This window comes from Centrocercus urophasianus, unplaced genomic scaffold (assembly GCF_019232065.1).
Source record: "Centrocercus urophasianus isolate 14NV4802_14NV808 unplaced genomic scaffold, USGS_Curo_1.0 seq_29, whole genome shotgun sequence".
Classification (NCBI taxonomy): domain Eukaryota; kingdom Metazoa; phylum Chordata; class Aves; order Galliformes; family Phasianidae; genus Centrocercus; species Centrocercus urophasianus.
This window is the reverse complement of record NW_024884855.1, coordinates 8,187,721-8,212,298: the sequence shown is the minus strand read 5'-3', so window position 1 is coordinate 8,212,298 and position 24,578 is coordinate 8,187,721. Positions and strand designations below refer to the sequence as shown.

The 24,578-nt window shown below is 44.6% G+C and overlaps 1 protein-coding gene across 1 annotated transcript in view; it reads right to left on the bottom strand.

Annotated features, from left to right (window-relative positions):
- Positions 1 to 24,578, bottom strand: part of CACNA1H (calcium voltage-gated channel subunit alpha1 H) — a 200,406-nt gene that overhangs the window by 37,192 nt on the left and 138,636 nt on the right. The window contains exons 11-18 of the mRNA XM_042827689.1: positions 13,045 to 13,196; positions 11,851 to 12,036; positions 11,058 to 11,175; positions 9,490 to 9,645; positions 5,570 to 5,657; positions 3,208 to 3,416; positions 1,054 to 1,488; positions 228 to 328 (exon numbers count right to left, since the gene is read on the bottom strand). Of these exons, the coding sequence (XP_042683623.1) occupies positions 228 to 328; positions 1,054 to 1,488; positions 3,208 to 3,416; positions 5,570 to 5,657; positions 9,490 to 9,645; positions 11,058 to 11,175; positions 11,851 to 12,036; positions 13,045 to 13,196 (1,445 nt within the window). The remainder of the gene's footprint in view (positions 1 to 227; positions 329 to 1,053; positions 1,489 to 3,207; positions 3,417 to 5,569; positions 5,658 to 9,489; positions 9,646 to 11,057; positions 11,176 to 11,850; positions 12,037 to 13,044; positions 13,197 to 24,578) is intronic.

Genomic DNA, 24,578 nt, shown 5'->3' with positions numbered 1-24,578 from the left:
ACGGCTAGTATAAATGATGGTTAAACCATTCTTATTCCCAGACAGGCATGGAGTGACCCATGCAACAATTCTGCCACAGTTAATAACAGAAAAGTTACCTAAAAATCAAGGGTCAGATTTATAAAACACTCAGTGCTACTGCTTTGGAAGGATCTTTCCCAAGGGAAGGTCAGCTATAAATGTCATATTCATTTACTGCCCAGATGTGGTGGGCTGGGATTTCTCACCGATTCTGTGGGGAAAACAAGTAGAGGGACCAATCCTCGTGACTCTTGCACCACTCTGGTTTGTAGGGCTCCAGGACTTTACGAATCCGGTAGCAGTAACTCTGGATAGAAAAGAAGAAACACCTTTTCTTCCTCTTTCATTTTCCTGCCTCTTCAGCTTCCACAATCCTTCTGTGAAAGGGAGCAGTACCTGGCATTTCAGAGTGCATGAAGGTAGTCCCAGCACTGGGGCAGAGCTAAGGCAGGCATAGGGAGGGTTTGCCATATTTTTTCTAGTGAAATAGGGAGGAAAGGAGGGGAAGAAAGGGGCTGCTTTACAGTGTGATACAAACATGACAAATCAAGGCTTCTAAGAATGTGTCATTTCTGTGATTCTGTAATACCATTTTGAGATCCAGAGCCGTGTCAGAATCAAAATGGCTTCAAACAATCACAGAGTTAAATAATGAAGAGAACTCTCTTTCTGAACTTCCAAGCCTTCGAGATACCAAACAGCTCCTGAGAGCAAAGTCATGAGTTCTGTGATTTACAGCTCATTTTTGGAGGCATCCTGACCAAGAAGACAACAGCAGCCAGACAAAAAAATAGGTAAATGCCAGAACACTCTGTTAGAGACCACTGCAGTGTAACAGCCCACACCATTAGTGTGAAAACCTTTTGGGAAACAGAGGGCATAGACTGGTTGTATATACACCAGCCACCAGGCCCCAACACATCTGAGCCTGAGCTGGATTTTGAATCAGCCTTCTCGGAGCGCAGGCTGATTAAAAGTGGCTGATTAAGCAGCCACTTAATGCACGAGTACCCAATTCTCCCCTCAGCTTACATCCTCCATGTCATCCTCATAGTCCACGGCCTCTTCCTTATGGCCATCGATGTGCAGGAAGAACTCACTGGGGACATGCACCATCTTGCCATTGCAGTCTTGGTACTCAGCAGGCAGCACAGCCAAGGGGCTGATACTGAGCGAATGGCGCATGGGGGGCAGCTGCAGCAGCTCGGGCAGGTCTAGGGAGCTGCGATAATCCAAAGACTCTGCCCGGCGGTGCAGTGAGGGCCTGCTGACCGTGCTGGACTTGGCGTCATCGGAGTCATCATCTGTGCTGCCTTTCCCCTCTCCGGAGAGCAAAGACTCTCTTTCACCAGATTGGTTCTTCTTCTTGAGGCTTGGGGCTCTGCCCAGGCTGTTCCAGCTTGAGCGCCGGCTTCCCCAGTTGCTGTTGGTACCCCAGTTGGCACAAGGAGAACTGCGGAGGCTGGACTGAGAGAGGAGAAAGACATTTGAGGGTTTGTTTGCAGGAAGAAGTAAAGGGTATGGCATTTTCTCCAGACTGGAAGATCCCTCTTGTTGCAAAGCGTGTCTTCCCCTTCCAGCCTTCCTTACTGCTCCGACTTCATCACACCAATGTCTTTAGATGGGAACCAAGCACCCACTGTGAAAGCACTCCTTGAACTACACTCACAGCACAGCTACAAAGCCTCCATGCTTTATCACTTCCTACTGTCCTGGTAATGTCAGTTGTGCATAAGAACTAAACCCAAAGATGCTAACTGCCAAAACAGCATTTTCTTTCCTCACTTCCAAGTGGTTTCAGCGCACAACCTCCTTGGCTTCCAGAAGGGTGCTGGCACCCAATCACCCACGTGTCACTTGAAAACTGCCCGAATTTGCATTGCTTTCTCTTCAATTTGCTGCATAAGGAGGTAGAATGAATGTCTTTCTCACAGTCAATTCCTGGCTGTGAGCAGTGTCTTAGTGCCATTTGGTTGGCAGGTGATTGCTACATTAAGAACACTTAAGGTCAGCACAGGAAGACTAGAAGGAAAACTCCTTTTTCCCTTCATGGCTTCCTCCCAGCACAGAAACAAGGCAAACTGCCTTTCTCCTCCTGTTCCTCAGTGTTGGCCAGCTCTCCTTTGACTGCTTCATCTTCCTTTGGCTGTTGGCACTGATGTGTTCTCAGAGAAAGGATTCAAACCATGAACAACCCTCTCCAACTACTCACAATCCCATGAAACCCCAAGGCAAACAGCAGTCATCTCTATTTTCTTTTCAAAAGCACTACCTTGACTAAGCAGCTTACCAAAGGGATAGTGACTGTCTCTGTATAAAGTGCCTTCACAGTCTGCTGCCTTGATTTGAACATGATATTGCAGTTACAGAGCAGAGGAATAGGACAGATAAACAGCAGCAGAAATCCACTTTGTCTATTAATTCTGCTCCCTCTGTTTTCACAGAGCTGCCCTCCTGCTCCCTGGTTGCAGGCAAAATACAATCAGTTGCTACACCAGCCAGCTCCAGCCTGATCTCTGCTCCATGGGCTGTTCCCAGTGGCAATCAGTCTGCTCACATTTTGCTTTCCCTATTTCCCCTCCAACAGGGCTGCCGTGCAATAAAGGCGGCTCAGCTGTTGGGGTCAAATGCTTCATTTCCTGCAGATTCTAGCTCCAACCCTAAAACACTGATCTCACTCTGCTCCACAGGTACACTTGATACCATGACAGCATAGCATGGCCAGCAGGTTTGGCATAAGGTGCCTGCTTCTCCTCAGAGTGGTTTGCTAAGCCAGCTGCATGAACCTGTGACCTATTTCACATTGCTGCTCTCCAGGGAGGAGGCTTGGCATGGACTTCTGATCAGATGTTGGGCAAGAAAACACTGAATCCCAGCACATCCCTCTCTGCCTACTTCACATACTCACTGTCCTTGAACATCATACTGTCACTGTCCTGCCACAGTGTCCCACACCCACTCATTTCTCCCTCTGGAATTTGTTCTCCTGCCTTTCTGTATTTCCCATCCCTCTGCCTTCTCCATTTTACAGCAGCGTACACACAGTGAGGAACACAGCAGCTGGCCCTGCTGAGTTGTGGCAGCACCAGAAGCACCAAACCAGAATCACTGTATAGAACTTCATGCATGCAACACCCGTGCTACTTTCAGGCACTTGAGAGAGAGCAGTTAGTCTTGAAAACCTACCGAGGACTTCTGGTCGTAGGTCAGGGGATCTAGAGAAGCATTACTCCCTCTTCTTGAGTCCACAAAAGTGTGCACTGAATCCATGTGTGGGGAACACTTCGGTGTGGGCATCGGTGTGGCAGCGGTGCGCATGATTATAGGGGGTGGCATGCTTCCCCTGCCTTCCAGGTGCCCATTCGGGGTGACAGCAAGTGAATACATCTTCATCTCTGGACAGAAGGGGAGAGAAAACACATGGTAGATGTTCAGCCAGAGTGACAGAAATCACTCCTCAAAACAGCCATTGGTTCTTGGGTCTTTTCAGGAACTCCGCCAAACTGAGACGAGAAGTTGTGGGGAACACTGAGATTAACCGACTACGTTGAAAGGCACAAGGCAAATACCACTGTGCTCTCTAAAGGGAACTGCTCTTGCTCAGCGTTTCTGGGGATTAGGAGAGCAGAGTCACAGATTTTTGGTTCTGAGAGAGAGTTTACAGGTAAAGGGCACTGAGGACTGGCTAAACTCACCCTACAAAGTCAATCTGTTCTCCCTGACACAGCATCCTGTGCAGAGATTTTCATGCTGTTCTGATGTGCTCCGAGCTCCTTTGCGTGGAAGGCACGAAGCAAACATTAGTCACTGCCTTTAGTCATCTGTTCAGAGGGCAGGAAATGGAAACGGCTTCTAAACATCTACATGCCTAGAAGAATAAACCTTCTGTAACAGAGAAATTGAATGGTGTATCTGAACGTGGTAATGTAGGAAGTATTTCAGCTGTAGAGCACGTATGGACTGCAGCAACTGTATTCAAACTGAGGACAAGCCAGATGTAATGCCTCTGGCCCTATGGAGCGCAGTAGTACCCCAAACCATCAGCCTACTTTCAAACACAAGAGTGAAGTTGAACTAACTCTAGTTTTACTGGGTTTAGTTGATTCTGGTTTAATAACTGTAGCATCACAGTCACTCTACATCACTCTAGAGGGCAAAGGATGGGACCATCTGTGATGGGCAGGAAAGATGGAGAAGTCTGCAGTGAGAAATCCAAGTAAGTGCATTACCCCTGCTATTTCTCCTCCACTGGCTGCTTTTGTAATGCAGTGTGCTTCTACTGTGTCATCTGTTTAGTAGCTGGCTTGGACACAAATATCTGATCTGCACCACAGAAGTCCCTGGGAACACTGCCACTCACTTCAAGGGGTGGAAGATCCAGCTCAAAATTTGCTCATCTGCAGTACACGTTCCTCTTGCCAGTGTATTTGTTTACAGACCAACAGCACTGTAATAGAATTGTTAATGTCCTTATGCTGTTTAGTCACTGGTTAGCAAACAGGAGGCTTATGGAGACACACCATTTCTGATGGACTCTGACTGACAATAAGCTCAGCCCTGTTTTCTATTCTTCTACTACCTGAGAAGAGGTGAAAATATTTCTTTCCATAGAACTGTCTTATTATTTGAAATTGTCCACCAAATAGTTGGTGCAAAGGAAATTTAAGCTGTGAGTCTCCTTGCCAGCTATTTGCAATGGAGATTCCTCTCCCCATTTGGTGTTTGGAATTTGTTATTTGATCTGCAGTCCCAGTAGCTGTGTTACCTTGCTGTGCCCTAGCTCTATCTCAGCTTTCTCAACAAATTACTTCTGCCTCTTCCTAAGCCAAATTCCATCTGTTCACTAAAATCAGCACTGTTTCCCTAGCTGAAATGACCCCTAGTTTAGAAACATTTAAAGTAATCCTAACAAAACCCCCAAGCTGAGCATAAAAACACAGAGAAACTAAACTGGCTCCTGTTTACCACTGTAATACTCACTCTCTTTCAATACCTGATCCATTCTATTCCCCTCCCTTGCTGCAAACACTACACAGTGAAAATCATCACCTATTATCCCATGCTTATTGTGCAGCAATACTACATGCAGTAGTGCAGTGCGGATTTATTTCAAACCAGTTGTCAGGTCCCCCTGCAACACAAATAATCAGCACCATTTCCATCAATCAAACCTTGCCTAAATGCTCTTGTGAGAGGAATCAAAAAGAACAGATGAGAACATGATTGATCAGAAAAGCTGCTGAGAAGTAATGTGAGAGTACTGCTGTCAGCAAACTGTTTTGTGGTAATGATACAGAAGAAACGATGAGACATAACTAAATATTCTACTAAAGATGGAATGAGGAAAGACATTTGTTTAAAGGAAACATCAGTGCTCATTTAGCTTCCCAACACGCTTCATGTACTGCTCTGTTAACACACCTATCAGACTAATTGTGAATCAAAAATGATTCTTCCACTTTCTTCCATACATTTCAAGGAGGAGATGACTGTGGAGGAGAGCTGTAGCACAACTCAAATTCATGGGAAAACAGAAATGAGATCCTACCTGTTGCACGGAGGTCTTTCAGCTTCTCAAAATCATCAAAGTTGGCAGATGTCTTGTCCTCATCTGTGTCTGACCTATTGGCATCCCCCTGCAGAGAGGAGAAGGTAATTAACAGATGATTCATTTCACCTTTAGCACAAAAGCCATTTGGATTAGCTAGCAGCTCAGATATACCTCAGCTTATCGTGGTCAGTTAGAGCTCGGCCCAATGACCATGAGAGGAGACTGCCAAGCTCCCTCTATGCTGCCCTAGGGAATGACCCCTTTTCCTAGATATGATTTATTTTCATGCTTAGAAAGGATGATATTGTGATTGTGACAACTGTTCCTGCAACGTTGTTGCACTGTTCCTTCACTGCCCAACCTGCTACCAGCAATGACCAGCCTAAGTCACGTGCAAGCCTATCACCAAAGAGATACTGGCTGGTTCTCTTCTGCTGGTGGGTCTGCAGTGAGAAGGGATTCTGGCAAGCTATCAGCATGGCAGGCTTGATCCATCGAGACCTCAGTAAAGCAGTGCAAACCAGTAGTAAAAGGCTGGATTGAAGCAGCCGAGCCTAGAGAAAGGAGCAGAGTTCCTTAACTGATGCCTGAACAAATTACCATGGTTTCTAGAGACACGGTGCTAAAGCGTCAGTGAACTTAATTTCATCCGTGATGTATTGCTAACTGGTGCAGCCAAACAGACAGGATGACTGAAAGGTTTAAGCTCCTTTATTCATTTTCTCTGTTTCAGAGCAGAAACACCACTGCAGAGTAGCTAAAAGATTTGCATAATTTTGGAAGGTTTGTTGGCTTCTCTGGAGCAGCTCTGGGGTAGGTTTCAAAACGACAGGGGAACAATGGAAGCGCAAATATGCAATTATGGTCCTGTTTGAAATTTGGCTGCTTGTTGTCCTAAGCGTAAATGAGGAATAGTCTGTACTAAAAATGGTTTTGTGGCCAGTTAAGCCTATTCTCTTCTAGGGATACGCCTGCCAAACTTGCTCCACAGGCAGATCAGAAGCTGAGATTAAGCTGAGTCTGTGTACTGTGATTCACAGTGTAATTTTTACTGTCCTTGCTGAAATACTGCTGATGGTTCAGAGCTTCAAGCCGCTCTAGTGTGCACCCTCTTAGCTGCCCAAGTCTCCCAGGAGTCACTCTCCACCCAAGGGAAAGAAACACCTGAGCCAAGGGAGGAGAGGTGCACATCAGTGTCTGTCATCGCTGCTAACAGCACTTCTTTGCAGGAGGGCAAAGTCAGAGAGGTCAAAATGCGGATTTCTGCCAACATACCAACAGAACTAGAGATGAAAAAAGAGAAGTCAGCTCCATCCAGCTCCAGTTTCTTCCTGGGAGTTATCCAAGGAGACTGTAACAGTCTCTGGTTTACAAACAGAGATAAGTTATGCATTTATAAGTGAACCGAGCTCTTGCAGCCAAAACACAGCCCTGAGAAGGGTTTTCTGTAGCACAGCTGATACCTCACTGGGAGGCATCTGACAAGCCCATAGGCCTGATGTCAAATTCTATAATAAATGGAAGTGGAGAGCAAAATGCGCCCTGCAAATGTCATGCTTGTGGTTGCTGGCCTTTTCCGAGGCAGCACTGAGTGAATAATACAAGCTTTGAAAAGTACTCCTTACACATATTTAAATCGCAGTCCACAACAGCTCCGAAAGGAGCCATTAACTCTGAGCAAGAAGTGACAGCCAATCGGCCAGGTCTGTAATCACACACTCAGAGAAGACTGCACAAGGCTGCCCATTTCTGGCTTCATATTAGCAGGTGATTCAGGCCCTAAGAGAGCAGGCAGGCAAGGAACAGGATCTACACAGTACAAATGTACTGTGAGCTGCCAGGCTGCTGGGTGGAGAAAGCCTTCTTGTGGCCTCAAACACAAAGCATCAAAGGATGCTCGGGGGCTGCAAGCGTAACAGAGAAGCAGGGGACTTTGCAAGGGCCCTCTGTTCGTAAGTGTAAGACTGCTTGGGCTAAGAATTAAATCTCCATGTGCTAAAGAGGCACAGCCAAGGGGACAGAAGGAAATAGGAGAACTCATGGTTCCCAAATGTCTCCACTTTGCTATGAGCATCAGCGTACCAGCAACAAAAGGAGCAGGAGTAGTTTCCAGTCATTCATGTCATACCTCCTCATTATCATCTACTTGGGTTTCTCTGGCATGTCCTCTTTTTTCCACCCAGATTTGCTGCTTGGTGCAATCACAGGAGATCTGACATATGGCTGCCCACTGAGTACCTCTTTTCTGAACTACCATGTGGCCAATGTATCACTTGCTTCCAAATTCAGTTCAGAAAAATCTACTGCATTAGCACAGACTTTATTTTGCTATGCCTGTGTTGTTTACCAACAGAACGCAGGTCAAACAGCCACTTTCAATACAGCCAACAAATCTCCTAGAGGAAAATCATGTTTGGCCTGGAAGACAGCAGTTACTGCAGGGCTTGTAGAAATACTGGTAATTCTTTACTTTGGTCTCACTAGGTTAATGGCTAGAATGTACGTCTTCATCTGCCACACATTCCTAGCACATGAATATGCCAAAGGTGTTACAGTATCCAGAGCAGAGCCAGCAGATGCTGAGGTCTGTGACACTAAGAAAAGGACATTAGTTTGAAAGCGAACAGCATTAACACTAGCTCTGACTCATGGGGCATAGCTTGCTCTTGGAAAAGGATCTTCATGGTCTTTGCAGCCAGCTGTGCTAGATCTTCAGAGCATGGGCCCCACTGGACAAGCCATCAGGATGCTCACTCATGCAGTGCAGAGCCATTCATTCTGAAAGCAGAGAGCTGGACCACTTGCATCTCCTCTGTGTGTGCAGGTGGCACTCACAGCCCTCAGCATCCATGAAACAGCCCTCAGCAACATACAGCAGGGTTGTTTTTTCACAATCTGGGCCTTGGTTCCTGTTGTTTCAATTAATTTTCCTCTGTTAGTGCTGTGAGGAAGCTAGGAGGGATGTTTTAATAATGAATCTATGCAGACATCCTTGAAGGACATAATGTGGCTGTGCTGGCTTGAGAGAAGGGAATTGTTGGTCCATGAATATTTCAATTATATTCCATGGTCCGTGATGGCTTGTCTAAGTGTGATATAAACACAGCAAATGAGAGCATGATGCCACTTCTGGGGAAAAAAAACGAAAAGTGAAAAAAACCCATAAAAACAGTTTCTTTCTCCTCTTTCCCTTGGGAGCTAAGGCAGTGAAAACTGAAACCATTCTCTCATTTTGTTTCTTAGTCAATGTGCCTCTGAAGCCACTCCAGCTTTGCCTTCTTGATGGTCACAGAAATAAAAAAAAAGCAATAATTAAAAAATTCCAAAGCGTGACATAAGCCTTTCTGATAGCACTGTTCCCAGCTTTAACTGAGACTGAATGATTTTTGCTAAGTCTCAAATTCATTTCCATTTGCACTAGGACTTTGAAAAACAATGTTACAGACATTAATTTCAGGTGCGAGTAAAAATTTATGTGGCCTATATCATACCCAAGTATCTCAAAATTTAATGTTTGCAACCTTGCAATGCAGCTTTTTTAACTGCTGTGCCATTAGTCTCAAATAACAGAGAGGGGATAGAGTCTCAAGCAGAGTCCTGGATTCAGCAGCTTGCATCCTACCTGCTCCACGGGACATGAGGTGCCTCATAAAGAAACACAATCCATCCTAAGTGACTTCCACCCTGCAGCAGATTAACCGAAGTGTTGCTCACCCAAGCCTCATGCCAAGTCCAGCTGGCCTTATTTGCAAGGACAGACTCAAACGAGCTCCACATGCCCAACCCAGCTTATCTGCACTGCTTAAGGTTAAATTTAGTGCTGCCTGCATGGTTGGATCCACTGACGTGAACTGATCCATACAATCCTGCCTGCACACGCTTCGCATTTTCTCCCTCCCCCTGCTCAGATCTCTTACCTCTGCCTGGAAGCCTTCCACCAGAATGGCAACCAGAAGGTTGAAGAGCACATAATTGCCAAAGGTCATCAGGGCCACAAAGTAGAGCGCTGCCCATGAAGATGTTGATGCCATTCCATTGTACAGGACCACATTCCAGTCCTCTTGAGTGAGGATCTGCACAGAGGTGAAGGGGAAGACTCTGATTACTCCACTCCTCTCATGCATAGCAGGAGCAACCAATTCCTCGCTGACATACTCATTCCTTCCTTTCCTTCTGACCTTTTCTAAGCATAATTATGAGCAGGTCTCATGAGACAGACAGCAAAACATTCATTTAGTCAGAGCTCTCCCTTGACCAAATCTCCCCTCTCTGCAGGAAGATCTAGTGTGCTGCTGCTCGTAAGATGACTAGTTCAGATCCAAGATACAGCAATATAAAGGATATGGTAAGTAAGAGTCCCATTATTTAGTAGGGATATTGCCTCCTTCAATAACCATCAAAAGGTAACAGACCTGGGGCAGGGGCTGTTGTCCTCTCTAGAGATGCTCTTTTTAAGGTACATTTTTAAGGGCAGGAAACATAATTTTTTACATGATTAATGACATGAGTTGGGTTAAGAAACTCAGAGAAGCAAACACAGAGTTTCCTCTGGGTAAGACTACTGACAAACTGGACCAAAAAATATACATCTTTGCGAACTCTTGCTCCAAGGGGTCTTCCTCAGGGATTCCCACTTTCCCAGCTTCCCTGGAGCTCAGAAATCCAGGAGCCTATGGAAAACAGATGAGAGCTGCGTGCTGCTCATCAACTCAGGCTTGCAGTGAGAGTGGCCTCTAACCCTGAAAATAGGATCACTTTGGGGTAGGAATGCAGCCAGTAGCGCTAAGCCACATCTCTTGTTAACCTTCATGGGACGTAGGGCCAAACCCTTGTGCTCTGTGCTGACTCTACTTGTCAATGAGACTGTCAGAATAAATGCAGAACTCTGTATTTATGTTGGAAAAAAAACAAAACAGAACAAATCCAAACCAAATCTATGAGACTACAACTGATTTCTCCTTCCTTCTTAGCAAGAAGTTATAACATTCACAGTGAAGGCTCTGGGCCGGTTTACACCTTGCATTTAGAAACTTTGCTTAATATTGTTTACACTGTGCTCCATTTGCTGCACTTAGGCTGTAAGGACTGAGCTTTTTAACAGTAAAGACTAATCTTTATATTTAGAATGTCCTGTGTCTAGCAGCTTACTGCTCCATTATGGAATAGCCAGTAACTTCAAATGTATAACAGACTTTGCCCACAGAGGAAACACAGCTTTTGGCACAAAGACTTCCCCAGCATAAAGAGCCAGCAACACCTGCTCTGATTTGTGACAGTATTTGCTACTCTGGGTTAAATGAAATTGTTCAGAAAGTGCATTTTTTGTGTGTGCAGTGAAGACAAGTGAGGAGACAAATATCTACACAACAGGAGCAGAATGGAGAGCAGACTGTGGGTCTTGGCCTTAACTACTATATAAAGGAAAAATAAGGGTGAATTTTCAAGCCTTCTTAGACTTTTACTGACAACAGAATTCAGAGCTTACCTGAAATACTGTCACAATGGCCCAAAGCAAGGAATCAAAATTCTTTCTATCTGGAACTGTGTCTCCTGTATCAGTCTTCAGACTGAACTTGCATCCAAAAAGATGCATGCCGAGAATGCTGGAGTGGGAGGAAAAAAGGAAATAAATGGAAGAAATACATTATTGTGCAAAATACGGTTGCAAGGAAGGCTGCAGTACTTTTTTAGGACACATTTTCCCCTCCCAGTGTTCTCTGTGCCAGTGGTATCACCCAGGAAGACGGGCTCTGCATTACCACTGACATACATGATCACCAATCAAATCCTGCTATTTGGCTCTTGTGTGTGGTGTGTCATTATAATTATCTATGCTGATGTCAAATCAGGCATCTCATGTTTCTAGAAAACAGCAGATCACAATGCCAGCTGCCTAATCCATCCGGTTTCCAAGAACAGGATCCTAAGGAGCATTATGGGGTGAGAAGCTTCAAAGTCTGTACAACCTCAATGTCAAACATGAGGCTGGTAAAGTCCAGTTTCTGACAGCTTGCTGAGACACAGCTAAAGGAGATTCCCAAGAACTCCAGAGCAATTGTTTTACAGTTGTTGCCCGTTTGTGTTCTTTATTCATCTACAGAATTACAGTTTTGCACGGAAAACAGAGGCCGCAAGGAAGTAAATAATCTGTTGAGCGTCTGCTTGTCAGCCTATTGTGAGCACTTCTGTCATGCAGGCAGCCTTGCAAAAGTGCTGCATTCTCACCTATGCATTATATAAGCGGAACGACTAAAGAGAAGAGCTGCAGCCTCTGGTACCTGAAGATAAAGATGAAGAGCATGAGCAACATGCAGAAGGTGGCAACGTTGTCCATTGTCTTCATGAGGACGACCAGCTGGCGACGCAGGGCGGGCATGAAGCGCACCAGCTTCAGCACCCGGAGCAGCCGGAAAGTTCGGAGCACGGAAAGACCGCCGTCCGACTGCCCGATGATCTCCCAGACACTGCAGGAAGCCAAGAACAACTATCAACAGCAGTCCTGTACACTGGAAGCCCTAAGCAGGCTGGCTTCTTGCAGGGTTTCACACCATTTAAGTCCTAAAGGGGTAGTTGATTTGCTGCTGCTTTCTCACTTTTGAAAAACACCTTTGCTTCCAGCTGTGCAGAGCCACAAACTCATGCACAACCTATATCCTTTATAGCTGGTTTCTTGGTTCTTTAATTCCCTTGCTTGTGGCTATTCACAACACAGCATGTCTCCTGCTGTCACTACACACAGCCACAAGCCTAGCCACAAGAAGTAGATTACAATTTTGTACCAAGCTAATATGCAGAGGGATTTACATTTGTGGGGGTGGGTCTGTTTGATCTGTGTGTAATATTTAACAAGCCACAACTGGCCTTTGTTCTGGGCCTTTTCTCACTTCTCTGAATCAAAGGGATGAGCCAACAGAAGTCAAGAGCACTATCTTGATTTACACTTTCTACGTCTGCCTTGTCTTCTCTGCCTCAAATTATCGACCAAGGTACGAACAGTGTTGGTAGATTAAAACCCAGCATGGAGAGGTGCTGCACAACCTTCTCACATGCATGCTGTGCCATCCTCAGTGCAGGCTGAGACAGTACTGCCTTGGGAGAGGAGAGCAGAACACTGCCCTCTCTTGCCCTCCTGCCTGCCCTGCTCTGGCCTGCGTTACATGTTAATTTGGGAGAAGCACACTGCTGGGATACGGACACTCACAATACTCCTTTCCCAGGACCAGCAGTTCTGCACTCCAGTGGAAAATTAACCACAGTGCCAGACATGCAGCGTAAATAGACCTTACTCTCCATCTGCCAGGTCCATTTACTTTGGATGGCCCTTCTAGTGGTGGAAATATAAAATGGGGCAGCATAATTATACCCCATGACAACCAGAGAACTCAGGATTAATACAAGTCACATCATTCCCATCCCACTCTGATCCAAGCCCTTGGCAGAAAAGCCACGGTGGAGAAAGAACTGGCAGTGACCTGATGACAACTATGATCCCATCAAAGATGTTGTACGGGTTCTTGATGTAGCCGAAGAGGCCAAAGGCAAGGAGTTTTAGGAGCATCTCCAGGGCGAACATGCTTGTGAAGACGATGTTACTGATCTCCAAGGCATTGGTCAGCTCATCTGGCTATGGGGCAAAAAAGCAACATGGTCAAACAGATACACAGAGAAAACAGCCATGGGCTGATATGTTCCTCTCCCTCTGGGATTTGCGCTAATGATGCATTCAGGCCATGTTTTTCCTGCGTCCCTCCCACAGCCCCCAGTCTTATTGGAAACATGGAATTCCAGTCCATTTTTGAAGCAGTGTCAGAACAAGTGCACTCAATATAAGGGCCCAAGAAACTATGCAAAGGAAGGTGCTTGTCCATTCTTACAACAACATCTACAAAGGTAGTATGGCTTTTAAGTCTTCTATTTAGAACTGCATCACTCATGCTGCTTTTATTGCAGAGCTTTATGGGTTCTGCTATATCCCAAGCAGAAGCACTTTCAACACAGCATAGCTCTGTTTACATACAAACAAAGCACTTTTCCTACAGATAGCTCTTAAAAGTATTAGGAAAACAAATCTCTGTGAAAGTCAATAGGATCAACAGTTTTATTTCCCTTGACTGCCTTTAGAAATCAGCCCTAAAAAAATCCAAGATGATTTCTCTTTCTGAAGTCCTATCAGTAACTCACAACAGACCCTGTTAAAGAGACAGCAGTAGAGCTGTGAATGCCAGAATTCCCTCCAGGATCAGAGTGGGTTTCTCTGATCACACAAGTCTGCATGCAGCTTACACCTAAGCATTGATTTTCCCATTTCCCTCCTTCATCATCAGCACCAAATCACCTTGGGCTACAATCTCTTATTTCAGACACGGCTTCAGAAATTCCCTTCCTGGGAGGTGCAGCAGTGCCTGCCCAGCACCTGGGCTCCTAATTCGTGGCAAGAACCTGGCACAGCAGGGACACATCCATAAGGTTGGCTGGGGTTTGCTCCAACAGCACCAAGCTCTGCAGTGCGCATTTCTAATGCTCACGACCCGCTCCTTTGTGAAAGAAAATGACTCTTTTTCATTTTCTCCGTGCAATAATATTGCCCAGAAAAAGGTGTTATTTTCATATCTGACTCATCTCCTGACTGATAATAACTTCCTTTATTCCCCATCCGTCATTAGATGCTATGTTAATAGTTGGCAGTTTCTTAGGGATGTTGCTGCATTATTTGTGGCTCTGAAGGGAGAAGGCACAGTTAATCCTGTGCCATGACCACATTTAACTCCATGTTCTTCAAAGTGAATCTCTGGCAATTGAAATAGAGGGGAAAAGAGTTAACTTGATGCTAGGAAAAGTCTGCACAGCCCCTACTATTGGCAGCGACAGTCTGTGGGCTGCTAATGAACCATCACTCGTAGGCTAAATTACTTTATGCTATAGATTGCCTTTTGCTCAACCATTTATCCAAGAGAAACAGCATGAAGAGCCTCAGTCCTCATGATTACAATTCATATACACTAATTACTAAGGGACACCAGGGAAAGGACTGTGCAATTTCCATTCTTTAGTTTCCAGCAAGGGGCGACCCAGGCGGCTGTAGGGAGCACTAAGACAGCATGGCCCCTGGGCTGCCCTCCCTGCACCTTTCTCACTGCAGAAACAGTGATTCCCTCCCTACCATCAGTAAGCATTTGTGACTCTATTCCCTTCTCCGACAATGCCAAAATGTCCTGGAAAAGCCAGCTGAAGAAAAGGACTGCTCGAAGATGGCACCTAACCAGCTCCCCAGTGGAGACTGCACCCGAAATAGAGCCCTTCTGGTTCTGCTACCCTGCTGTAAGCGACAGTGGTGACAGGACACCGTGCCCATGGCACCCTTGAGCCATTTGTCACCATCAGCACACAGCTGGCACGTTCCACTTCCCTTGGGCTGGGGTTATGCAAGAGCACTCTCGACAAGAAGCAGAACAGCTTGCTAAACTCTTGCAGCCCTCCAGGCAGCAGAATGAGTCTCCATATAGAATGGCAGAATATCCCAAATTGCGGCTTGCAGTGCTGCAGTTGTCTGATCCAATAGAGCCACACCTACCTCAGCACTCTCCCAGTTCGTCTCACTGCTGCCTGATGTGCTGCCAAGAGCCACAATTTTATCACGAAATTGGGATACCTGGAGATCTTTTCAAAATCCCTAATTCTGTGGCTGTGCGAATACAGCAGCCTCAGGAGGATTTACCAAAAAGTCACTGTCCAGACTGAAAAGCATAAGCTGGACAAACTTACAAACACCCTCTGGCAAATAGGAAGAATTTGCAAGTTCTTATTCTCTAAAATCCTGTGGTTTCTAAGCCAACCCCACGACTTTTTGTGGCCTGTTGAACACATGGGATTGCATCCAGTTAACGTGCCAGTATAACTGCTTACACTGATGGGGCAACTTCCTTTGACAATTTGGTGCCCCTATTGTTTACTCTCCAGCTTTTGCTTCGTATTTGAGTTCAGAAGAAAAACTGCAGGAATCTGTCATGGGCAGTAAGATAGGATGTGAGGAAGAGGGAAAGGAGGGGACACAGATGGGATCATCAATAGCAGTGGTGAGGAGCTGATCCAGCAGATCAAGAATGGAGACGGGAGAAGCCTGGGTAAGGTGATGGCAGCAGGCTAATGCTTCAAAGCCAATAACTGTGCTTCAAACGAGATCTTCATTATCCTTCAGTGATCGTATTTGGTGTGAGGCAGAACTCATTTGGTGCCAAGTGCTGCTGGAATGTGAGGTGGTGAGAGTGCAGCCTCACAGTGACCTGCAGGCAGAACCCACTGGGCAGTGACAAGGATGGGTGGCCCTCCATGCTGGCTGAGCTGCTGATGTGAGCTTCTGTATTATTAGAGCAGAAGCTGAACAGCAGATTAGCCAAACATCCAGTGATACTGTCTTCAAATGCAATTACCTTCTTTCAACATCAACCTAGAAAACAGCCTGCTGCGGGTATTTTTATGGCTTATGAAATAGTTTGTTGCTCAGAGCGCAATTCATTTCCCACTTTTCTCACTCACTGATGAACAAAGATCTAAAGGAGGGTCAAGGAAGAGACACTAAGCTAAGATGGATTTGGCCATTCCCCTGGAGTCAGCCACCAGGAGACACTGTTGTGTTGTTCAAATTCAAACCAACCCTACAGCAGGAATTTTTCCAGGAGCCTTTTTTTTTTTTTTTCTCTGGGAAAAACAAAATGTTGATTTGCTGGAAACAAAACTTTTCATGGTAAGGATTATTTCTGTCAAACTTCCTGGCTGGGAGAAAATGAAGTTGCAACAAAGCTTTCAAATTGCTGTGATGTCTTGTTTTGACCTGCGCAGAAAAGGAAATTTCAGACGTTTTGCTTCAGATGTGGTTGTGCTGCAAAATACACCTGCCTTTCCAGCAAGGAGTGGCTAACAAAGCTTGACATCAAAACGATGCACGTCCAAGAGAGTATTTCTAAAGAGGCATTTTTTGCTTTTTACCAAATGCTTTGTAAGCCCTAACAGCAATGACAAGGCAACTACTTCCTCACTGTAAGGCCCCAGTCTGTGTCAGTGAGAAGTGTCTTTTTCAAAAGACAGTGAGAGTGCATGACCCACCATCCGCTCTGGATATCTCCACATCTTTTACTGCTGCAATTCTTGACCTTTATGGTGGTTCAAGTTTTTAGAAGCAGGACAGGTCAGACAGCAACCAAGCAACACAGTGTGATGCTACAGAACAGCCAGGAACCACCACAATGGATGCAGTGCAGGACATGGTGGGTAAAGCTGTCCCTTGGGCATAAGAGACCACAGTTGCAGCTCAGAGAGAGATGGGAAGCGTCGTGCTGGAGACAGCAGAAATGAGCACAAAGAATGGCTAACCCACACGTACCTCCATCAGATCAGGTCCCATGTAATGTCTGTAAATGGTTCAAATTCAAACACAAATCTCACAGATTTCAGACTCAAATTAATCCTATTTAGCTTCAGGAGTAAGCATCCCATCATGGGATCAATTTGCAAGATTTCAGCATCCTTGAATGTAAGTTTAAAGCAACAGTTAGCCTTGACTCCAAGCAAAACACGTCCCAGGAAAGCATAACCACCTCTGCTCACTTTTAGTCCATATTTATGCTGCAGAATATTACAGTGATTCAAAACCATGTTTTTATTAGGGACAAACATCAAACATTTCAGCAGTTCATTCCGAGTTCAGATAAACAGACAAAAAATCCTTTTCTAAATAGTTTGGGTCTGAAAACCTCGGAAGGATGGTCTCCTTCTGAGAATATTTCTGGTTTTAGTAAGATGCAGTGCAAACCCAAAGCCTTCCTGGAATCAGGAGAAAAATCAATGAAAGAGAAATCCATAATGGTCAAATTATTGACGGCGCCCACAAAGAGAGGATGAAGACGAAGAGTAAGACTTTGCAGCCCAAGATTCTCTTAGTGCAGCTGAATTACTGCAGTTCTTCAAGCAAGCCACTTTATCTCCTTGTACATTTCTTCATCCTTTTGCCAATCTTCTACCTTCCCCCTCTTGATTCCTGCATCCACAAAAACCCATTTTACATAGCTTGGGCTCAATCCCCAGCAGGTTGCCTCTGTGCTTTGGCTGGGAACCTTTTTGCTCTGATACTGAGAATAAATAATCATGTCTGCATTACACCAGAGAAAAGGGCTGTTAGACACCTGGTCCCTCCTGCTGAATGAACAGGGAAGGATATTTCTAGAGTAAAGGATGTGCTTTGCTTCAGCAATCCCCCTCAAGTCCAAAGCAGTCGTTTGGCTCCTCCTGAACAGGCAGAGCAGAGGCTGGCAGAGACGCAGAGGAGTGGTAAACAAATCCAGAACATTTAGTCTCATAAACATCCTTTGCACTTGTGTTGTTTTTTTCTCTAGTCCTGAGCCGAAAGCTGTCAATGGGCTTCTGAGCACTTGTTTATGTTGGCTTTTCTTGCTTTATACTTTTAAGCTCAGTCTGCAGCAACTGACCAGGAAAAGGAGACATAATGAACCATCAATTTACGCTTTGCTTCCGGACACTCTGCATTTTCTCCCTTCACACTGTTTTCAAGGGCTGCCATTTTCCAATTACCAGCTAATCCATTACAACGAATTTACCTGCCTGTGAGCTCTGGCATCACCTTTGTTTCACAATTAATACCTGAAGAGAACACAAGAGAAAGGCAGGGAGCAGGGAAGAGGGGCCTTTGGGCTAATTACAACGAGGTAGAGGGAAGGAAAGTCCAAACCGCACAACTCTTTGCATGAATAAACCCAAATTATGGCAATTATTACAATCCTAGATAATCCAAGCACTAAGCATCTTTACGGTTTAGTACTTCTCCAGGTTGTAAAAGCATATCAAGACACCTGCAGCCTCTGTCACAATCTGACCAGCTGCAAAAAGGTGAGAATCCTACAAAATCCATGCAAAGAGCCCCGGGAGTAGCGACACTCTCCTCTGTAGCCTGGCCTCAAGCCCAGCACTGCCTCCCATAGAGCACCATGACCACAACCCTCTGAGTTTTCATCCCTTTGCCACGCACTGGCTGCACACAACAGAGCTACACTTGAGCCAGCTTTTCCTCTATGGGTGAGATTAAAGCCTGCTTGCCTCACTCACTGAAGCCACACAGCCTCCTACTTAACTAATCTGTTTAACTGATGGATTACTGGGCTCCATATTACATTTGTATGGTTTACATGCCACTGTGAAAGCAATTGCAAGATGAAAGCCAGTTTTTCTGGGACAGATTAAAGTGATGTCTGGGAAGAATTAGTTTAGTTTACTTTTTTTTTTTTTTTAATAAGCAATAGTGGTAAAAAATCGTGGAAAATAGTTTAAATGAGTCTGAAGCACTGGCACTACAGGAGGGGAGCAAATCAATGAAACTGCTAAAGAGAGCTTGACATTGCAAAATATTATTCTAACTCTTTCTAAAGAACCAGAACATTTGGGAAATGTCTGTATAATGCTAATGCTACAGGCAGACTCTCATAGTGAGCTTCAGCCTGCGACCCTGGAGCTGTGTGCCTTCCACAAACCTAGGCTGATGTGTTGGGTAAAACACACTGGGGTGTTGATGGAGGCTGAGTGGGTGTGCAAGCTGCAGCCCTTCTCCTTTCCTTCTTTTCCTTGGAAGTGGCTGCTCACAGCAGCTGGTGTTCCCTTACCTGCTCCCAAATCCACATCCCAGGCATCTTGCTACACAGCCAATGTTGGCATCCACCTGAACATGAGCAAGAGGGCTCAGCCTCCTGCTTTGAGAGCAGTGCAGGCTTTGATAAAAGGCAGCCCCAGCTGGGCTGGGATGCAGGAGGAGTTTCATGCACTGTGGTGAGACCTACGTGTAACACAGAAATGCAGTAACAACTAACACCAGAAATGGATGAGGGAAGGTAACCGTACGGACTGAAACTGCAGCAGAAGTGACAGAGCTGCCCTAAACTCTGCTAGCTGTGCGCTTGTTTTTCTTTGCAACTGTTTCATTCTTCACAGCTATTTCATTCTAGCATCTATAAAACAATCTGGGAAAAGGCTCTCTTGGAGGGAGTTTGAAGAGCCAGAAGCTCACAGCTGAAGCAGAGAGCCGTCAAGGAATGCAAGTGACATCTCAGAAGGCCGCCAGCAAATGTGAAGGCCATGTTTTAACCTTTTCTCCCCATTTTTTTTCTCGCTTGTCAAAGACCAAAGGGGATACACTGATATTTCTATGGTGAAAAGAAAACAAGAAAAATAAAGATAAAAGAAGAGAAAAAAAAAAAAAAAAAAAAGAGAAAAGAGAAGGGAAAAGAAGTGAGAAGGGGAAAAGAAATAAGAAAAGGGAAAGCAAAAGCTATTTAAGACTTGGCTTCTTTTCTCCTCTTCATTCCTTGCCCATAATTTGACCTTCAAACATAGGAAGAATAATGCAAGTAGCCCTTCGAGTTACTGCATTGTAAAGTATTTCTTTTGTAAACTGTCTTGATGTAGGTTATTGACTCTTAGGACTCTCACTGTATTGCAATCAACTTCAAACTAGTTTAGCTGATCTAGACTAAAGCACAGACAACAGAAATTGCCTTGCCTTCATATGATATGGCTTCAGTTACTAGCAAAAATTGCTTGGTTGGTTGGTGCAGATAAAAGTTACTTAAGCTCACTGCCCTTGGAAAGAGACTGGCAAATTCAACCAGGATGCCCCAGCTCCTAGAAACCTGCCCTGGCCACCGGGATGTCTGCTGATCTGAGGTGCCTTCTGCCCTGTGTTGGACAGTCAACCAGGGTTGGGGTTAACAGATGGAGCTACCATCTCTACTAGAAGCGTGGCTTTGACAAGCTTCTGCTTTCTGATGACAAAAAATGTTTCGCTGAGAGATTTCCAAGGGTGCCCTACTTATAAGTAGGCAAAGAGAAGGAGAGATATCTCTTCCTCATGTGTACTGATGAATGTTCCCTTTCTGGCTCTGCAATTATAAATGGCAATTTTTTACTCTTACTCACCTCTACTCTCAGGTTTTATGCTCTCCTCTAAATGGGATCCTTCATGTGGAGCGATAATAGTTTAATTGAAGGTAGCTGATGGTAATTTTTCTTCCTTTCAATTGACCTACTTGATCTTCTAATGCTCTGTGGAACTGCTTTTACGTCTGTGCTCTGTGGATGAAAGTCACTGCTCATAATTTCTTACCTAACTGCATATTGTCAAACAAATGCAAAATGTACGGCTCCATTTTGGAGCTGCAAACAAGGCTTCAGTGGAGGACTGGAGGAAGCTGCACAAGCCTAATGAACTCCAGCATACAAAAAAATAAAAAGAAAGAAAAAGGCAAAAAAAAAAAAAAAAAAAAAGCCATTAGAGTAAATGTCATTCAGCAATGACCATATACACAGCCAAGTTATATACAACCTGGGGCTACTGCACGAAGCCTTCACATTCATTTGGTATTGACTCCTGGGAGTGTTTTCTACTGAAGAAATCATGGCTGCCATACTTCTATCTCTTGTAACAAAAGCTATTGGTCAGGGAGTTTGCTCTGAGGGATAATCAGCTCTTCTTTGTAGCTTCCTTAGGAAACTTCCCAGGCAGAAGGTCCCACATGGCACAACATATTTGCTGTATTACTTTTCCATTTCTCAGTTTCATTCAGCAAAATGCAATTTCATTTCAAGTGGCATAAATGCCAAGCTGGATTAGATCAATTGCTGCCTTCTCCACCCTCAGGAGGAAAGGACTTGGGCAATCTGAATTGCTACCAGCAGTAGCATACAAAACTACAGCTACTATTCTTGAAAAGTAGGTCAATCAGCCAGATTATATCTTGATGGAGGATCACATGCCCTGACAGATGGCTGAAAAAATAAGACTTGAAATTAAATAAAAAAAAATAAATGAATAACCCCGCAAACAAGGCCCAAAGTGCTCAGGTTTGGTCATTAGAGGAGAAGTCTCAGGAGGAAAGAGCCAGCACTCCAGATAACAACCAGGGATGAAAGCCTGCAGCCATACACCAGGCACTGTTACAGCCCATCTGGGGACTGAGGCCGGAGCGCAGACTGTAAACTGGCTGCCTGTCACTGATAGACTGATCAGTTTTATCGAAATAGAAGAATAAAAGCAAATCTGCCTGAGTTGAAGGTGACAAATGCCCAGTTGCTTCTACAGCGTTGGGTGCAAGTGAGGCAACTGGGCTGCACCTAGCCCAGCACATCAGAAAACACCCCTAGTGACTGGCATTTCAGCAGAGGACCCGTTACTTCTGTCCATCCTCTCCTCTCAAGCAGCTGTTAAATATCATCAGGCTTCTCTCTGCGAGCAGGATGCCATCCATCCCACTTCGGCTTTGTTCCTTTAAGAGTGGCTGGCGAAATTCCAAGGAAATTATACAGCCTGAATCATTCTCATCCATATGCTGGTGGAGCCCTTCAAAGAACCAGCGGATCTGCGAGGCACGACATCGCTTTGCGAGGCCTGTGTTGACTCTCATCCAATATACTTGGCTAATCTCTCACCAGAAAAAAATTATATATTCACACAATGAACTGTATTCACACAGTTCTTGTCTGTTGCAAAGCTTTTTTGGTCTTGACCACTCTCTGTACTGAAGTCAACAAGAAGTGGACAAAAATCATCAGCCTAATGCTCCAAATCAGCTTCACAACTCATGCATTATTAAAAAGATAATGCACCATGGAACATGATTTTTTTTTTTTTTTTAATTTATACTTGGGCTGAAAATGCCTTGCATTTCAAACCATTAACTAGAAAGAAGAGCTAGAGCCTACAGTTTCCTTTTAGTTATAAACTGAGTCAGAGGATTTCAGGAGGTAGAGAATTTAAGACAAAGCACACAGTATTGTGAAATGTGCTATCAAAGAATAGACACAAAGAATATGCTACAACTGCTTTGAGATATAAATGGACACAAAGGAGTCTGCACAAGAAATCAAGGTTGATTTCATTTGCAAAAATCTTGCAGCCAAACTAGAATTGCCTATTTTTGACTGTGCACAGAGTCTCTGTGGTTACAGCACTGTACATCAGAGCTTCTGTCCTTGGGCATTAAAGGCAGCAGATGCACGAAGGCTGAGAGAATATAGAACTGTTTCCAAACAATTTGACTGTCCTGCAAGAGGCACCTTTAGCAATGATTATATGATCTTTCCCCACAACTAAGCAACAGGCTCGCTCGCTGATAACACACAGATCAAAAGACTTTGGGTTGTCATTAACTGACAAACTCAATAGAAGTTGTTTAGTTCACCCAAGCTAATGGCACTGGAAATATTTAATCAAAAAATGGACACACTCTCTCTATTACTGCCAAGATGATTCAGAAGGGGCCACTTAAATCTATTTTGTCAAGACATTATTCATCCCCTGCTAACAGACCTTTATGGAGAGCCCCTTTGAATAACGTGCATTCATCATTTGTGGGCTGTGTACTGGTATTAGGAGATGAGGAGCATCAAGAAAGCACACCAGAGGACTGCTGATGGGAAGAACAGGATGGGGAGTATGTTTAGTCTACAGCTGACAAAGACCTTGACTAAGTTAACTTTTAAGCCCAAGGAGAAGAAACTGAAGTGGGCTGATGGGGAAATAAGTTCAAGGAGAGGAGAGTTCTCTAGAAGTTTGAGCAATCTGCAGTAATTGAACTCTGAGCACTGGGTGAAAGAAAAGATGATTAGGAGAGCTTTCCTACAGCGGTTCAGAGACCTTCACATAGAAGAAAACAAAAATGTTGGGTGGATATCAGGAGAAGATTTAGTGGTACAATTCTCACATGGATTGTCCACTTGAGCCTTGAGTTTTGGGTCCTCAGGGGAAGTTCTAGTGTACACATCTGGATGCCAAATGTCAGGACTCCCAAATTCTTTTCCTAATTCCCTAACTGTCTAGTTTCTCACATGATCCTCAACAAGTATCAGACACCATAGCACAGGCAGAGTGCAGAGACGTTCTTTAACCAAGGACACCCACCTTATGCAGTTGTCCTAAAAGATATGAAATTCCTTACGATCTTCATATATAAAGAATGGAACTTGCCTTAGAACAAGAGGATGAACTGGGTGAGTTGAGCTCTATTTGCTGTGTTTTTTTGACACTGACTGAAAAAGATTTCTTGGGTTAATAGATCCAGGCCACTAATACTGTGGGTAGCTACATTTTACTTCTGTATTTGTAAACTGATGAAGTTCAGTTCTCAGGGATATCTGCTGGGGACAACAGAGTTATGGGAACCTCCAGCTCTTTTGTTCTCCAGAGAGGACTATGTTTGGTACAGACTTAGATTTGATGTAGTCTTTCTGCAGCTTCCAGAAACACTCATGAGCTGCTCGAGATTCAAAAGCTTCATCAGCACTGAAATGATTATCTGCAAATTCACATCTGTAATACAGGCAGCAGCTCCTCTCTTCTCTGCATCAAAGACATACACTGGGAGCCAGCAGAACAAATTCAGGGAAAATCCACCTTTCCTCCCCTCTAGTAAGCCTAAAGCAAACCAAGCAATTGTTACAAGCTCACATTTGTCCCTGAGAACACAACGCTGCAAGCAGCCCAGGGTGCTCTAGCCTGCAGCCAAAGCAGGCAGATGGGAACTTCAGATCTGCCACACTGTTCTTGCAAGTGAATTATTGATACATTCTTCTTAGCCATGAGCATCACGCTACAGTGGCAATTAAAACCATCCACAATGATCAAAAAGAAAAGGCAAAAATGGGAGGGTATAAAACCAGACTGTATTTGCTTATTGGATGTAATGAAATAAAATCCCTACTAAGACAGAGAAATAACAATTATTTCAGCCCTAATAACAGAAGCACAAATTCAAGTTATTGTAAGTATTATGAGGCTGCTGTGCCAAGCTGCCAGAGATGTAGGGCTGCTGAACACCTGAGAGCAGGGACTGTTGCAGTGGATGCACTGGGTTTTGGAAGCTGCTACAGTGGATGCACTGGGTTTTGGAAGCTGTTTGTTCAGCCTTGGTGCGTTGGGCAAAGGGGACTGTCTTCTAACACTAATTACACCGCT